The 18,846-nt window shown below is 37.5% G+C and overlaps 2 protein-coding genes across 3 annotated transcripts in view; both read right to left on the minus strand.

Moving 5' to 3' along the window:
• The window catches only part of PSAP (prosaposin), a 367,269-nt gene that overhangs the window by 269,465 nt on the left and 78,958 nt on the right, over positions 1 to 18,846 (minus strand). The gene's annotated exons all lie outside the window — the stretch shown is intronic.
• ASCC1 (activating signal cointegrator 1 complex subunit 1) overlaps positions 1 to 18,846 on the minus strand; it is a 91,239-nt gene that overhangs the window by 35,786 nt on the left and 36,607 nt on the right. For both annotated transcript variants that reach the window (XM_012762554.2, XM_076010078.1), the window contains one exon: positions 12,397 to 12,516. In XM_012762554.2, the coding sequence (XP_012618008.2) occupies positions 12,397 to 12,516 (120 nt within the window). The remainder of the gene's footprint in view (positions 1 to 12,396; positions 12,517 to 18,846) is intronic.

Here is an 18,846-nt window from a genome sequence, read left to right on the forward strand (position 1 = left end):
TACACTGCTGGTGGGACTACAAACTAGTACAATCTCTTTGGAAAGCAATATGGAGATGCCTTAAAGTGATACAAGTAGATCTACCATTTGATCCAGCATTCCCATTACTGGGCATCTACCTGAAACAACAGAAGTCACTCTATAAAAAGACATCTGCACTCAAATGTTTATAGCAGCACAATTCACAATTGCAAAGATGTGGAAACAACCTAAGTGCCCATCAATACATGAGTGGATTAATAAAATGTGTGTATATATATACCATGGAGTACTACTCAGTTATAAGAAACAATGGTGATACAGCACCTCTTATTTTCCTGGATAGAGCTGGAACCCATTCTACTAAGTGAAGTATCCCAAGAATGGAAAAATAAGCACCACATGTACTCACCAGCAAATTGGTATTAACTGATTAACACCTAAGTACACATATAGGAATAATATTTATCAGGCATCGGGCAGGTGGGGGGAGGAGGAGGAGGGGATGGGTATATACATACATAATGAGTGTGATGCACACCATCTGGGGGATGGACACGCTTGAAGCTCTGACTCGAGGGGGAGGGGGGAAGCAACACATGTAACCTAAACCTTTGTACCCACATAATATGCTAAAATTAAAAAAAATACTTGGGGTTTGAAAAGAGAACCCAGTTATTACTGCATTAAATCTAAGCTCTTAAAGGCCTGTAAGTGCTACAAAATTCAAGCATTCCAAAGCCATCAGATAAAGAGTTTATACTGCAGAATAATCACTGACTCCCTAGAAACTGTAAATTGTAGGCTTTTATTTGGGCTTTTCCCCCCAGTTTAATTGAGTTCTATCCAATTAATACCTCCTGAGTGCTCACAGTATACAGACATGCTAATAACTACAAGAATAAAAACCTAAGCAAAGACAGTCCAGTCCTAGTTATTAACGGATCTATAATCTATTAAGATGACAAAATTTTTGTTTTTATTTTCATACGAGACTATAAAGCAAACTTTGGTAATAACATAAGAAATACAAGGTACTTTCGGTAATTTAAAAGTGGAAGAGATTGGCTGAGTACGGTAGCTCACACCAAAATCCTAGCAATTTGGGAAGCCAAGGTGGGAGGAATGCTTGAGGCCAGGAGTTGGAGACTGGCCTGAGCAAGAGCGAGACCCATCTCTACAAAAAAATAGAAAAATTAGCTGAGTGTGGTGGCATGTGCCTGTAGTCCCAGCTACTTGGAAGGCTGAGGCAGGAGGATTGCTTGAGCCCATCACACACACACAAAAAAAGCAGAAGAGATTATAGCTGGGTTAGGATGAGAATAGGCTACAAGGAAAATGGGCTTAGAACAAGAAGCTAACTGCATTCAGTGCATCTTTGTGTAATCAGCTAAATGAATAAATGACTTAAATAAATAACAACAAACATTCATTAAACATTTACTATGAGCCATGACTTGAAAGGCACATGAAGATACATGAAGCTGAATAACACGTACTCTATGCCCCTACGAATCTTACAGTCTACTTGAGAAACAGAAGAAAGGGTAGCAAGAGGAGAGACAGACAGCATTTTGACACAAAGAGGAGTAATATGAGGGGAATTTTAGTCACAAGACTAAACAAAGACATGAAGGATCGACAAGTTAGTGAAGCAGGCTGGGGCCCAGGGCAGGTACAAGATAGTGGGTGATAAAGTTGAAACCCTAAATCAGTGTCCTACTGGAGATCTTGAATGCAAAACTGAGGATTATTAATTAATTCTAAAGATGATGTAAAATGATGGAAGATTTTTAAAATGGGGTCTCACTATGTTTCCTGGGCTGGTCTTGAACTCCTAGCCTCAAGTGATCCTCCCATCTAGCCCCCAAATGCTAGGATTATAGGTGTGAGCTACAATGCCTGGCCAATGGAAGATTTTTAAACAAAGAAGTGTTTGCCATGGTACATGGTACATAGTGTAGCCATGGTACATAGGCTATAGTTTAGAATGACTGATGTAGTCAAGTATTTCATAATATCTATATATACACTGAAATAAAAGTAATATAAAATTTATATTTCATGAGAAAAATGAACCGCAAAAAAATACATGGGAAGCTCATTTATGTAAAGTTATAAGCATAGACAACGACTCTCAGCAGTATTTGTTCTGGGGAGGGAAACTGGTAACCAGAGACAGAGCAGGGGGAAAAGGAGCCCTTTAATTTTCACTGTACCCATCTGTAAGTTTTTATTTTTATAGGAGAAAACAATGTTAAAAAGAAGCTTGGTGCTGGGCGTGGTGACTCACACCTGTAATCCTAGCACTCTGGGAGGCCGAGGCGGGAGGATCGCTGGAGGTCAGGAGTTCAAAACCAGCCTGAGCAAGAGCGAGACCCCGTCTCTACTATAAATAGAAAGAAATTAATGGGCCAACTAATATATATAGAAAAATTAGCCGGGCATAGTGGCGCATGCCTGCAGTCCCAGCTACTTGGGAGGCCGAGGCAGCAGCATGGCTTGAGCCCAGGAGTTTGAGGTTTCTGTGAGCTAGGCTGATGCCATGGCACTCACTCTAGCCAGGGCAACAAAGTGAGACTATGTCTCAAAAAAAAAAAAAGAAGAAGCTTGGCTGTGAAAGGAAGATGGCAAACTATGTATAGTGATTCTGGGCTGCACAGCTGAAATTTAATTCTAACGCATACATATCTACACCTCTCTCTTCACCAAACTTCTCAAAAGAGTAAATTATTAATATATCCACTTATTCTTAATATCCTTTTTCTGCCCTATCATGAGCACAGGCTTTTCAGTCAAACAGAGCTAGATCAAACTATAATCCTACCACTTACAAACACACACTAATCACTACTGATCTTGATCTGACCAAGTATACTAAGTAATACCTGAACAAATATAACACTGCCTGTTATACCAACATTGTTTTTAAAAAAATCAGATAAGCTAAAAGAAAAAAATCACTTACTATCCAGAAATAACCACTGGTAAGATTTTTATGTATCCAGACTAACTGACTTTTTCTCTTGCTCTTTCTTCCTACTTTTGAGAGGGAAAAGTAAGTATATATTTACAAACTGTTTTGTAATCTCCTTTTATCACATAATACTCTATAATGAACATTTTCCCAAGACACAGACTTTAGTCAACCCATAGTATTTATATGATAGATATTCTATCATATAAATACTATATATTCTATAATATAAATACTATGTATCATATATTATAGATGTTCTATTGTTCATTTCCCACCAATGAAATTTTGATGGCTATGTAGATTGTTGCTAGTATTTACTGTTATATATAATATTGTAATAGTTATCTTCATATATAAATATTTGTTCACATTACTGATTAAGTCCACTGGATAAATTCCTACAAGGAGAATCAGCAAGTCTAAGAAGTAAAAAATTATTAGAATAAAGGACCAACCTACTTTCTGCAAAGCTTATATTAATTTATACTTTTACCAGCAGTGACTTTCTCATGTCACTTATCAAACATCTACTTAGTTTTCTTATACTTTAAAATTTTTCTATAAATAGATTAATTCTTGAATAGATTTAAGCTCCTTAAGGACCATTTTACCCATTTTTTTTATATCCCTATGGTGTCTAATACAGTGCTTGGTAATTTGTAAACACTAAACTATTCAATTTTTGGATATGTATCTTTGTCCAGCTACTTGTTGACACTTTTAGTGATCTCTTATCAATTTTAAAGCTTTTAAAAGTATTTTTTAGTAGATTACTATGTTATCTTCAAATAATGACAATTTTATCTTCTTTTCCATTGTCTCTGTTTTATAGCTTAGGTAATACCAGAACTTTCAGAACAATGTGTTTAATATTAATGATAAAAATATATATTATTAATGATAATTGTAGGCAACCTTGCTTTTTTCCTGATTTAATAGAAATAAACCTAATGTATTATCATTCACTATGACTGTTGATTTAAAACAGATATATGAGACAATATCTTTCATTTTATATTTTTAGGCAATATCTTTCTATTTTCTGAATTTTTTTAATAAAAAAAAGTAGGTTGAATTTCACCAAAAATATTTTAGGCATGTATTTAGATATTATTTTTTAATTTGACCTATTAAGTAGGATATTATTAGATTTCCTGGTCCTAATCCATCTTTTGAATTCCTGAGATAAAAGAGCTTAGTCATGATGGATCATATTTATCTTACTCCTAACTCTCTACCCTCAGAAAATTGTCAAATCTAGCAGATTTTACTATTTTTGCATCCATGTATCAATTGCTATTGCTTTAGTTCAGACCTTTGCTTCTTAACTGGACTACAGTAATGGCTTTTAAATGCCTCCTTCTCCTATTCCTGACTTTTTATTTCAATTATACATAAGTATATAGTTGCAAACAATATATATTTAGAACCATTTGGGACAACTGAATCTATCATTGAACACAGGCAGTCTCCCAATTTAATTATAAGTTAGAATTTTTTTGCAAAAAGGTCTTGCATATGCTTTGTTGTATTTATTCATAATTACCTCATAATTCTTGTTGCTACTGTAAATGGATAGTGTTTTCTTTTAAACGATGTTCTCTGTTGCTGGTGTATAGAAAAGCAATTGATTTTATTATACTGATTTTATAGCCAATCACCTTACTAAACTCTCTTCTCCTTTTTTTTTTAGAGATAGAGTGTTACTGTTGCCCAGACTGCCCTCAAACTCCTGGGCTCAAGTGATCCTCCCGCTTGAGCCTCCTGAATAGCCAGGACTACAGGCATACACCACCCCACCATAAACTCTCTTATTATTTCTAACAACTTGGTAATTGTAGGCAAGCTTGTTTTATCTCTGGTCAAAAAATGTGATCTGGACCAGGTGCAGTGGCTCATGCCTGTAATCCTAGCACTCTGGGAGGCCAAGGCAAGAGAATTGCTTGAAGTCAGGAGTTCAAGACCAGCTTGAACAAGAGCGAGATCCCATCTCTACCAAAAGAAGAAAAATTAGCCAGGAGTTGTGGTGGCGAGCACCTGTAGTCTCAGCTACTTGGGAGGCTGAGGCAGGAGGATCACTTGAGACCAGGAGTTTGAAGTTGCAGTGATCTATGATGACACCACTGCACTCTCGCCAGGGCAACAGAGTAAGACTGTGTCTCAAAAAAAAAAAAAAAAAAAAGTGTTCTGTAAGATGCCAACTCATTGAAATTTACTAAGCCTTACTTTATGATCTAGTATGCAATAATTTTTTTCAACTATTCCATTTGCCTGAAAAGAATATGAATTCTCTAATTGGTTGGTATTAATTCCAGAGAGGACTACAAGATTAAGCTTGTTAATTGTTAAAATATTCTGTATCTTTACTAACTTTATATCTGCTTGACCTACCAATAATTGAGAGATATGTTGCAATCTCCTCCTATGAAGATAGATTTCTCAATTTCTCCTTAATAAAAAATTAATTATACAAATTTCATTTAACCTTTAAGGTTATGCAATTAGGTTCACACAAGTTAAGAACTGTTATATTTTCCCAGTAAATTGAATCTTTTATCATACATAATAGCACTCTCTATTGCTAATAATGCATGTTTTCTTTAAGCTTATCATGTTTGATATTAATTCTGTTATGCCAACTTTCTTTTACTATTTGTTTAGTACAATTATAGTACCTTGTACAATAATACAAAGTTTCCTGTGTATTATTTCAACTTTATGTAGATGTATCTCTTATAAAAAAGTATATTACTCAATTTTACATATGTCTAATCTCTTTCTATACTGTTGAGTTTATTCCATTAACATATATTATAATTATTATATATCTGGACTTCTTCCCATCATTTTACTTTTTAATTTCTACTCATTCCATTTTTTTCTATGCTTCAATCCCCTTTCTGGATTGAATGTGTATTTGTCCCTTTTTAAATTTTTTCCCTCTGCTTGTTTGGAATTTATAAACTATTCTTAGGATTACTTTAAAAATTTTACTATGCACATTTAGTTTAGCAAAGTCTAAAGTTAATTAACATCTTAACATCCCTCCCTGAAATAAAAAAAAAAAACCTAGAATGCTTCAACTCTAGAATTCATTCCACTTAGTTAGTCCTGACTTACATGCTGTTAACAGATATCTTAGTTCTATCATTTTTTTCAAACACTCTCGAAATGTAATTGTTTTATACAAATCATTTTATTTATTGCTTTCTGCATCTCATACTATCCTTCTTGCATCTCAGACTTTCTTGATTCGTTTTCCTTTTCCTGAACTATATCCTTTAGAAGTTCCTTTACTATGGGTATCCCACAGCGATAAATTCTCTCAGTTTTTGTTCATCTATTAATATAAAAGTCTTTATTTCACCTTTGTTCTTTAAGGATTTTTTTCCTAAGCACACAATTCCAGGTTGCCAGTTATTTTCTTTCAACATTAGAAAATATATTTCTGCTGTCTTTTGGCTTTTGTTGTTGCTATTGAGAAGTATGCTGTCATTATAATTGTCACTCCTTTGTAGGTGGCTTCTTTTAAGATCTTCTTTGTCTTTAGTGATCTGTAGTTCCATTATAATTTATTTAGGCATGGATTTCTTTTTATTTATTCTGCTTTTATTTACTCTTTTTCCTCTTACCTATTGCTTCTGCCTCAATCTAAGCTCCTCTAATTTCTTCATATAGCCATCTACATCACCACTTCTCTTCCTCATGCCCCATCCATACCTGGAATTTGCTAGCCTTTTTCTTGCCTTGGGGATTTTGCTCTGCTGTTCCTTTTGCCTAGAATAAAAGGTAGAAAGAGTCTTCCCATCACCCTTAGCCTGCAAATTTCCACTTCTTTAGATCTCAGTTCAATATCAATTCTTTTTTTTTTTTTTGAGACAGAGTCTCACTTTCTTGCCCAGGCTAGAGTGAGTGCCGTGGCGTCAGCCTGGCTCACAGCAACCTCAATCTCCTGGGCTCAGCGATCCTACTGCCTCAGCCTCCCTAGTAGCTGGGACTACAGGCATGCGCCACCATGCCCGGCTAATTTTTTTTGTACATATATTTTTAGTTAGTCAATTAATTTATTTCTATATTTTTGGTAGAGATGGGGTCTTGCTCAGGCTGGTTTTGAACTCCTGACCTCGAGCAATCCGCCCGCCTCGGCCTCCCAGAGTGCTAGGATTACAGGCGTGAGCCACCGCCCCGGCCCAATATCAATTCTTTAGAGAGGCTTTCCTTGACCTTGCTCTCCCCCAATCTAAACTGCCATAATATTTTCCCTCTGTCACAAAGCGTCATTTTCCCCCTGCTCAGTCTTTATCTCCCTTCGCAATTATATTTTCTATGTTGTTTGTTAATGTCTGTATTCCCTGTTAGTCTATAAACTACACTGGAGCAATGATTGTGCCTGGCTTTACACTCTATATTCAGAGCCTACAACAGTGCCTGGCACTAGTGGGCTTTCAATAATTTTTGTTGAATAAACAAATGTCCAAATGAAAATCCAACTCCTTTTACATGGCATGTAACAGTGCTTCTAGATCTGGCCCCTGCCTACTTTGCAGCCTCATCTCCCACCTCACACTTTCTATTAGAAAATATGCTCTTTTACGCCTCTGTGACTTTGCACTTGTTATTTATCCCCTTTTCCTAAAATGCTACTCCATTAGCCTGCAAACTCTTCATTTGGCAAAGAAACCTTCTTTGTGAAACCTTCATTTAGTAAATTTGCCCATCTGTGGGCAGAGTTGCCCTCCCATCTTTGCAGCCCTAGCCTCCCCATCACAGACTCACCCCAGTGTATGCTAATGACTGCCAACTGCCTGAGGGGAAGGGGGACTGGCAATGCCACACAGGATGGAATAACTAACGGTGCCAGGTATTTGAGGAGACAAGAAGAAATGAGGTCACGAGAATAAGTAAAGGGATTAGCCTCATCAGAGTGAACGTGTGCCATCCTTCAGAAAAAAAGAATGAAAACATAAAAACAGGTAAATTGTGGGGGGAAAAAGAAGAAATTGATGAGGTGACTTTGTGTTCTCAGTAAAATGTGAGAAAACCAGGCAGGTGAGGTGGCTCACGCCTGTAATCCTAGCACTCTGGGAGGCCGAGGCGGGAGGATCACTTAAGCTCAAGAGTTCGAGACCAGCCTAAACAAGAGCAGACCCTATCTCTACTAAAAATAGAAAAATTAGCCATGCGTTGTGGTACACGCCAGTAGTCCCAGCTACTCCAGGAGGCTGAGGCAGGAGGATCACTTGAGCCCAGGAGTTTGAGGTTGCTGTGAGGTATAATGACACTACTGCACTGTACCCAGGGCCATAGAACGAGATTCTGTCTCTCAATAAAAAAAAAAAAAAAGTAAGAAAACTATTCTGAGAGGGGAATAGCCACAGTGTTCAGCATAGCAGTGCTAACCTCTCACTACTAGCTAATGAGTAAAAGTTTCCTTAAACAAATTCCTTACCGGTCATGCTTTAGCAAACCAAAGATGCATCAATAAATGTAGCTGTCCCTGCTGTTTCCTGAGGAAAAATCTGATCTAAAAGGTTCCATTCTATTAAAGGTCAGGCACCTCACAGGCAATCATTTTAAGGGAATCTTTTATTTAAAATACTATACATGAAAGCATATAAAAAAAAGTGGAGCATTTGTATTTTTATTACAACATGTATTTTATTACAACACAGCCCTTGTATTGAGCTGTCTCTTTTCACACAAAGAAACATAAAAGACTGAATGGTCTTTAAAAACATGGCCACATCTTACTTGTTTCTGTATCAATTTGCACAGCCTTGCAAAATACCTTAAACAAAGGAGGCATTCAAATAGTTTTAAAATTAAATAAGAGGTGAGTAAGTCCCTCAGACATCATATATCTGGAAAGGGGAATTTATAAATCTTTTCTTTTTTTTGAGACAGAGTCTCGCTTGGTTGCCCAGGCTACAGTGAGTGCCATGGCATCAGCCTAGCTCACAGCAACCTCAAACTCCTGGGCTCAAGCAATCCTGCTGCCTCAGCCTCCTGAGTAGCTAGGACTACAGGCACGCACCACCACACCCGGCTAATTTTTTCTATATATATATTAGGTGGCCAATGAATTTCTTTCTATTTATAGTAGAGATGGGGTCTCGCTCTTGCTCAGGCTGGTTTCGAACTCCTGACCTCGAGCAATCCGTCCACCTCGGCCTCCCAGAGTGCTAGGATTACAGGCGTGAGCCACTGAGCCCGGCCTATAAATCTTTTTGAAATAACATCAACATGGCTCTCCTCATGAAGAAAAAAGAACAATAGAAACAAAAAACTAGAGCAGTAAGAGAGATGGGAATTACTCAAAAATGTTGTTGGTTGACATTATTTGCCTTTTTTACTGGGATGACATTTGAACTGATGGTACAAAAGCAATGGCAGGTAAAACTGCTGGCATCTTAGCATGAATTACAGCAGTGGCATCAAACTGTAGTAGGAGTAGTATATTCTTCACTATACATTTACATTTTTTTAAGAAGTCAGTTTCATTTATCCTTGATAAAGCAGTAAAAATGATATATTTTGGGCCGGGCGCTGTGGCTCACGCCTGTAATCCTAGCTCTTGGGAGGCCGAGGCGGGCGGATTGCTCAAGGTCAGGAGTTCAAAACCAGCCTGAGCAAGAGTGAGACCCCGTCTCTACTATAAATACAAAGAAATTAATTGGCCAACTGATATATATATATAAAAAAAAAATTAGCCGGGCATGGTGGCGCATGCCTGTGGTCCCAGCTACCCGGGAGGCTGAGGCAGAAGGATCACTCGAGCCCAGGAGTTTGAGGTTGCTGTGAGCTAGGCTGACGCCACGGCACTCACTCTAGCCTGGGCAACAAAGTGAGACTCTGTCTCAAAAAAAAAAAAAAAAAAAAAAAAAAATGATATATTTTATTAAATCTCTGCCCTTGAGTGCACATCTTTTTAATATCCTGTGTGATGAAATTGGTAGTAAGTATATAAAGCACTTGATCTGTACACCTACGTAGATGGCTGTCTGACTTGTGAGCTGAACTACTTTCAGTCCATGGAACACCTTTCGTACTTGAAAGAATTACCAACAAACTATTCAGACGTTGGCTACTTGGCAGCTAATTACATTTCAACACTGTTGTCCATAAAAACCTAAGAGGACTAGGTTCAGAAAACAGAACAGGTGGAGGAGGGTGGTGTGTCCCCAGGGATGGCATGGAAGCTCCATACCTTGTCCCCTATACCTCACTCTACACATATCTTCATTTGTATCCTTTATAATAAATCGGTAAACTTAAGTAAACGTTTCTCTGAGTTCTGTGAGCTGCTCCAACAAATTAATCAACCCCAAAGAGGAAGTTGTGGAAACCACAACTTGAAGCTGATCGGTCAGAACTTCTGAAGGCCTGGACATGCTACTGGTATCTGAAGGAAGGCACAGTCCTGGGGACTGAGCCCTCACCCTGTGAGATCTGACACCATCTCCAGATAGACAGTGTCAGAATTACATTAGAGGACACTCAACTGGTGTCCATGATCCATTGTGAACCAAGCTGATTGCTTGCTTGCTGGTGGGGAGAAATCCCCACATATTTTGGGGTCACATAAGTCTTCTGTGTTGACTGGTGTGGTATGAGAGCAAACACAGTTTGTGCTTTTTCAAAACACCCATACATGGTACACAGCAGTTCTACAATACTGTGAAGGCATTTGGATAGTTATAACTTAGAACACAAAGTAAATGATCCATACCAGATATCAAACTCTAGCCTGATAGAAATGTTTAAGAATGTTCTATTATATGATATCCTGTTAAGTAACAATGTGCCCCTGGTTTTTTTTTTTTTTTTCTTTTTTTTTTTTCCATGCATACTCAAGTCCCAATGCCCCTGGTTTTTAAGGTAGGATCATTAGTATGTTCTTTAGGCATATGCCAAGTATCTAAGAAAAGAAAAATCTGGCACAGAAGACAAAAAATAGCTCTTATATCATTCTATACGATTTTTCTTCCTTTCTCTTCAAAATTTACTTATAAATGAATTGAGATAAGACATAATTGAGATTATCAATTTAAATTAAGAGAAACCTTAGAAGAGATCCTATAGGAAAGCAAATAGATTTGGGGGCCTGCCTAGAGACTCAGATGTTCTCTACAGCATTTCTAGTTCAGTGTGAGCCCTGTTCTACCCCACCCTAAATAAAAAGACCACATAAAAACAAAATTCCAATTCAAGCTGGGCTTCTCTGCTCACCAAAGGCCTTGAGTAGACTGATAAATGGCATTAACACTGGAAAGGGCTCTGGATGCCTAGGCCAACCTGGAAATAGCCTGGATTGCAGACTGAGGATCTGTAGGAAGGATCTAGGTGCAGTAATACTAAAAATCAAAAAGAGGCCAGGTGTGGTGGCTCATGTCTATAATCCCAGCATTTTGGGAGGCCAAGGCAGAAGGATCCCCTTGAGTCCAGGAGTTCGAGGTTCCGGCCTGGAAAACAGAGCAAGACTCTGTCTCTTAAAAAAAAAAAAAGAAGAAAATTACGCCTGTAATCCTAGCACTCTGGGAGGCCGAGGCGGGCGGATTGCTCGAGGTTGGGAGTTCGAAACCATCCTGAGCGAGACCCTGTCTCTACTAAAAAATAGAAAGAAATTAATTGACCAACTAAAAATACATATACAAAAAATTAGCCGGGCATGGTGGTACATGCCTGTAGTCCCAGCTACTCGGGAGGCTGAGGCAGGAGGATCGCTTGAGCCCAGGAGTTTGAGGTTGCTGTGAGCCAGGCTGACGCCACGGCACTCACTCTAGCCAGGGCAACAAAAGTGAGACTCTGTCTCAAAAAAAAAAAAAAAAAAAAAGAAGAAAATTAAAAAGAGTAAACATTTATTGATGTTTTGATAATGTCAGTATGTGAAAGCACTGCTTTAAGCATTTTATACAGATTACTTTAATCTTAATAATCCTATGAAGTTGGTAAAGTTTTCATCCCCATTTGTCTTGGTATTCACTGCATCTGTATTATACCACATTTGAAATTCCTACCCTAAAATGCCATCCTTCCTGCCTCTTATCCTGGAAAACACTAAGGAACCACTGAGTTCCATGAAAACTAGATCACTGCTATCAATTGCCATTATCTAAAGGTCTCAACAGTTAGTTATCAGATGAAAAGTCTGATACTTTTTCTTACAACAAATTCCTCTTTCAAGATACTAGCTTTTCTGCTTCTGGAAATGCTATTGGTAAAGAAGAAAAATACAAAGGAAAAAAAATTTTTTTTAAGATATCAGCTTAGTATTTTTTTAAAAAAGGAAGAAAGAAATTAGGGATGGGAAAAAAAAGGAATCGACACACTGTTTATAACAATAAGATCACAAAGAAAAGGAATCAAAATGAATTGAACTTTCAGGGATTCTTTTAGGCACCTCTTGATTTAAACAAAGAAGTATTCCAGAAATATACCTGTTGGAGCCATCTTTCATGTGGACTTTGGCGTAAAGAACATCCACCATGCCAGGATCATCATTCATGTACTCTATCCCTGCAATCTCTACTTCCAGGGGCTTGCCCCCAGAAATGTCACTGCAAAGGAAAAAAACAGTAAGATTTTTATAATTGTTTAAGCTAAGAGGGCTATTATATTTTGAAATATGGTTAATATACATAGTCAAATATTATACAAAGTAATTGTGTTTTTTCCTATTATTTAACTGTCTTTTTAATTTCAAAATTAATAAATGTTCAATGCAAACAAATTGGAAAACATCAGAAAGTATTTCCAATGTCACACTATATTTATCCCAGTATGTGTCTCAAATAGAGACAACCAAGGGATGACAGGTCTGATTCATAAAGACATTTACTGTGCCAGCCCATCTCCTAGGGCCCATCTCTCTTCATTATTTCTACAAGTTATGAACAGCATTTCATTCATATAACAATAATAGAGGTGTATACTGATACCACATCTTTAAGAGCAATATTATAAGAAGCCTTGATAGAAACCCTTTGCCCAAGCGGGTCCATTTCTAAGAGGCCATCCTAAGGCAACAACTGTGAATTTCACTATGTAACCAACCATAGTTGATGCAGCAAAGTTCTTTACAGAAGAATTCCAACCAATACATGCAAAAGGAACAAATAAATGAGAATATCACCATTTTGCAATCCCTGATAAAAAAACGAATCTCGAAAATGATCACCAATGGCTGCTAAAACTTAGGCAAAAGGCTGGAGAAAATACAGACCTCCCTAAGGGGAGCTCTATAAACAATGGATCATGGTGACCACACCTGAATCCACTGATCCAAGTTTAACATCACACAAAATCAGAAACAACCGGACAATATTTGCCACCTGATAGGATGCAAAAAGAATATTACTAATATCCATGAGAAATAATTTGTGCATAGGATTTTAACTGAGGCACTGTCTGGAGTAGCGAAATACTGGCAACAGACTAAAAGTCCAATAATGTGATGCTGATTGATAAATTGTAATATAATGAGCAATAAATAAGCCATACATGTGACTAAGGAAGCTTTTTGGGTATTGATATGAAACGATTGTATTTATAAGCTTTAAAAAAGGTGCAAAACAAGCTGGGCGCGGTGGCTCACGCCTGTAATCCTAGCACTCTGGGAGGCTGAGGTAGGCAGACTGCTCCAGGTCAGGAGTTCGAAACCAGCCTGAGCAAGAGTGAGACCCCCGTCTCTACTATAAATAGAAAGAAATTAATTGGCCACCTAATATATATAGAAAAAATTAGCCAGGCATGGTAGCACATGCCTGTAGTCCCAGCTACTTGGGAGGCTGAGGCAGGAAGATCGCTTGAGCCCAGGAGTTTGAGGTTGCTGTGAGCTAGGCTGATGCCACGGCACTCACTCTAGCCTGGGCAACAAAGTGAGACTCTGTCTCAAAAAAAAAAAAAAAAACAGGGTGCAAAAAAATGGGCATGCTATGTTATTTGTGCAAAAGATGGAGGTAAGAAAATGTATATACATTATACAGATATATATACAAATATAAAATCCCTGTAAGGAGACAAAGAAAACAGTAACACTGGTTGCCTCTAGAGAAGAAAGCAGGTGGTTGATGAATAGCAGTGGTAAAGAAACTCTTCACTGCATATCCTTTGCAACTTTAAAATTATGGACCATGTACATGTATTATCCATTAACAAGTTAAAATTCTAAAAATATGCAAAAGTAGCCAAATACAAAAGTATATATACTGAATGATTCTACTTACAGGACATTAAAAAACAAGCAAACCTAATCTATAGTAGTGGAAATCAGAACAGTGGTTGCTTCTGGGAGAAATGAATTTACTGGAAAAGGGCATGAGGGAGTGCATGGGGTGAAGCAATATTCCCTATCTTGATCTGGGTGAGGCTACATGGGTGTATACATTTGTCAAAACCCATCAACTACACCTAAGACCTGTGCATTTTGATATAAGTAAATTACACCTCAAAGAAAAAAACATGCATATATGCACATAAAAAGTGTGGAAGTATATATTCCAAAGCATTAATGGTAATTATCTTTAAGTGGTAAGATTATAAGTGATATTTTATTTTTGTTTATCTGTAACTTTTAGCTTTCCTAAAATTAACATATAATACTTTCATGTTAAGTAAAACCCTACCATCCTGTTTAGTTCCCAGACCCCTTAGAGAGACCAGAAAAGGCTTTGTTGCGCCAAGCTGAAACTCAGCTAAAAATCAGCTCACTACATACAAGCTTTTCTATGCCACACAAGGCTAGGCACTCTCTCCATCTTATACACTCCTATATTCTCAACACATGACATAATGCCTTATACAAAATAAGTGTTCAATAAATCTCTGATAAACATTAAATGGATGTTCTACTATAAAAGAGAGAGGCTGTTCTAGATAATTTTGAGTTGAGTGTGGTCACATGCCTATATTGTCATTAAATAAAAATGTGGTACTGGCTCAAAGACAAGAGGATTTTAAGATCCATGAAAAGACAATTCTATTCTTACCACTGAGTTTAAGCACCCCCTGTAAATACATACATACATACATACAAAAATAACGAAAAATTAAAAGACAATTCTATTAGCCGAGGATGGTGGTATATACCTGTAGTCCCAGCTACTCGGGAGGCTGAGGCAGGAGGTTCACTTGAGCCCAGGAGTTTGAGATTGCAGTGAGCTATGATGATGCCACTGCACTCTGATGCCAGGCCACAGAGTGAGACCCTGTCTCAAAAAAAAAAAAAAAAAAAAAAAAAAGGTGGAGGGGCAATTTTAAAAACCAAAAAGTTCTCTTGATATTGAACCCAGGTGATAGGAATGCTCTTTATAACCTAAGAGTCCTAATGGTAAACATTATCTTAAAACTTCAAGGCCATATTATTGAATAAGACCAGAATTTCTCTCAGTAAAAAACTGGCCAGGTATGGTAGTTCATGCCTGTAATCCTAGCACTCTGGGAGGCCAAGGCAGGAGGATGGCTTGAAGAGTTCTAGACCAGTCTGAGCAAGAGCAAGACCCCTGTCTGTACAAAAAATAGAAAAATTAGCCAGACATGGTGGTGCGCACCTGTAGTCCCAGCTACTCAGGAGACTAAGGCAGAAGGATCGCTTCATCCCAGGAGTTCGAGGTTGCAGTGAGCTATGATGATGCCACTGCACTCTAGCCCAGGTGACAGAGCGAGATTCTGTCTCAAAAAAAACAAAAACAAAAACTAAACAGCTGAATTATTTTAGACAGATAACAGATTAATAAAAGTTATAGTCAGGGCACAGTGGCTCACACCTGTAATCACACCTGTAAGGTGTTTTGGGAGGCCCAGGTGGGAGGATCCCTTGAGACCAGTAGTTAAAGATCAGCCTAGGCAACACAGTGAGACCCCATCTCTAAAAAAAAAAAAAAAAATTAAAAAATCAGGCCGGGCGCTGTGGCTCACGCCTGTAATCCTAGCTCTTGGGAGGCCGAGGCGGGCGGATTGCTCAGGAAGAGCGAGACCCCGTCTCTACTATAAAATAGAAAGAAATTAATTGGCCAACTGATATATATATAAAAAAAAAAAATTAGCCGGGCATGGTGGCGCATGCCTGTAGTCCCAGCTACTCGGGAGGCTGAGGCAGAAGGATCACTCAAGCCCAGGAGTTTGAGGTTGCTGTGAGCTACGCCACGGCACTCACTCTAGCCTGGACAACAAAGCGAGACTCTGTCTCAAAAAAAAAAAAAAAATCAGCCAGCTGGGTGTGCGGGGGGGGGGGGGGGGAGGGCATTTATTGAAACCTTAAAATCTGTACCCCCATAATATGCCGAAATAAAAAAGAAAAAAAAATCAGCCAGCTGTGGTGGCATACAATTATAGTCCTAGCTACTTGGGAGGCTGAGGCAGCAGGATCACTTAAGTCCAAGAGTTCAAGTCTACAGTGAGCTATCACTGCTCCACTGTACTCCAGCCTGGGTGACAGAGTAAGACCCTGTCTCAAAAAAAAAAAAAAAAGAAAGAAAAAGAGAAAAGAACGATAGACTTATGATCAGATAGGCTCTGATCATAAGCCTCCCTGCTACCTCTAATAAGAAGTGGGACATTTCAAAACACAAGCCTAGCTCTGAACTGTTATCTGAGATCTGAAGCTTCAATCAATAATACAATATATCTCCATTCCAAATACCAGCCAAAGAATTCAATAATGAAAGATTGCCATCAAACCCTATCAAAATGCAATCGAGAAAACTTATTTGAAAAAAAGTTTCCTACTAACCACATGTCCCCTGATGTTTTAAAAGTTGTAAATCCTGCAATTATTAAATAGATCATCAGAAAGCATTATACCATTGGCATACTTTCCCACCAAAATGTTTTTTACTGAGTTATATTTAATGTGATGTTCTCAATTTCTAGGGGTCAATATAAGAAAGGGCCACATGAACAGTGATTTTATCTTCTGCAAAATTCCCGTTACAGGGACCTGTTCATCATCATTTTGGGTTCTTTAAGATTTACATGACAAATTTTCCATTGATTGGGAACCAGAAAAGGTTTCTCTCCTCAAAAATTATTATACTTTTTATCAGGTAAAAACTATAATAAATTGGTGTTTCTTTTGGAATTTAGTTCAAATATACTGGTATCAGAAAACAGTACCAAACTTTAATGCTTATGCACAATTAACATGTCACCCTTGATTTTCAGGTAGAATTTTCTCATTTCATCCTTATGGTTTCTGATATCTCTGACTTTAGCATTTCTTTTCTATACATATCCTCACCCTAAACTACCTCAAACCCTTGAAATGAGATGGTGTACTAAGAACAAAATAATAAATGAAATCATGAAACAGGACCCCAAACCTGCTCTATGACTAGATACAATTTCTTTCAACCTTACCCTTAAAGTTTATTAAGAGGGAGATTACAGGGAAGGATAGACATCCAATGGTTTGCCTGATAAATGCTTTTTGTCTTGGTGGCCAAACTATTCTACCTGGGACACCAGTCAGCATACTTTCCAACTGATGACACCGCAGGCGATAATTAGACATTAACATTTGTTCATGGGTATTTCCTCTCCTTCTCTCCTCTTTTCTCTTTTAAACCTGTTCTTTGGTTTGACTTCAGGCCTATTGGGAACACTTAGGCACAGGAGGGTGACACTGGCGCTAAAGAAGAGCTGCACATTTGTCAGACTCTGTCCTCAGAGCCAGTGCACTGTTTTGTATCCTACATCTCACAAAGAAGAGTCACAAGGGACACAGAGCTTCAGAATTTACTAAACACTGAATAATTCATTCAAAATTTATGGAGCTACATGAACCTTTAACTAAAGAATTAAAATGAAAATCCTGTTTCTGGTCAGATAGTGTCCTTTAAATTAAAAATATACTTCCAAATTTACAACAAATATTCAACTACTCATTTCTTTAAAATAGTTACATAGCACTGTAGTTTTAATCAAATTCCAATATAGCCACATCTTAATACTCCAATTTAAAAAACCATCAACTTGAACTACAGCTCACTATGTACTGGTCTATTCATTTCTCTATATTTTCTTTTCCATATTTTAATTTTGAATCTTTACAACATAAAAGTTCAGGTTAGAAATGCCATTATTTATTGACATTTTTTTTTAAGTATACCAATTACAAAGGCTAAGATCAAAAAGCAAGAAAAAAAACTAGATGTTACAATTTACCAATTTATTCACCAGGGCTTTAATGAAAGGAAGTACATTTTTTATTTTATTTTTTTAAATAGAAGTTTCTTCCATTTAGGAAAACAAGATACCTCAAACCAATCTAAACCACCTATTCTGATTCTCATCCTCCTTCTCAAAAGTAAATTAATTTTGCACTTTTTACTTTTAATTTTTTACTTTTTAAACAAGTGCAAGTGTCAGAGAGAAGGCAGAAGAGGGCTGTGGAGACTTGTTTTATTTTACTTGCTGGTTGCAAATTTTTCTAGCTTTTTAAAAAGAGCATCTTCAAACACATTTTTGCAGGCACTGCAGATTTTTGGCAGGGTAACTTTGTCCTATTTCAAAAGCTTTGCTGAATTTGAAAAACTACAATTACTGTTTTCATCCTGTCATGTCAAAAATTCTTAGGGACTATTAAGATGCTCTTTATTCCCTATGCACACCAACTCTGACATGCTTAAAGCTCAGATTTGGCATTTAGTCACAAAAGGCACCAAGAGACATAAAAGGGAGGAATTCAACTAAATCTTCACATGGCTTAGGATAAAGCCTCACTGATTAAAAACCTGTGGCCTGATTTTCATAAGGTAAAAAGAACAAATACTTCTCCAAATTTGTTCTCTAAACAAATATTTTATCTATCTTTAAATTTTTTTCTTAGCAGGATTATCCCAATGCTGCTAGGAAAATGCAGCAGCTTTCAGTTCAGCTTAGCGAAAAGT

The sequence above is a fragment of the Microcebus murinus genome, chromosome 14 (genome assembly GCF_040939455.1).
Source record: "Microcebus murinus isolate Inina chromosome 14, M.murinus_Inina_mat1.0, whole genome shotgun sequence".
NCBI classification, from domain to species: Eukaryota; Metazoa; Chordata; class Mammalia; order Primates; family Cheirogaleidae; genus Microcebus; species Microcebus murinus.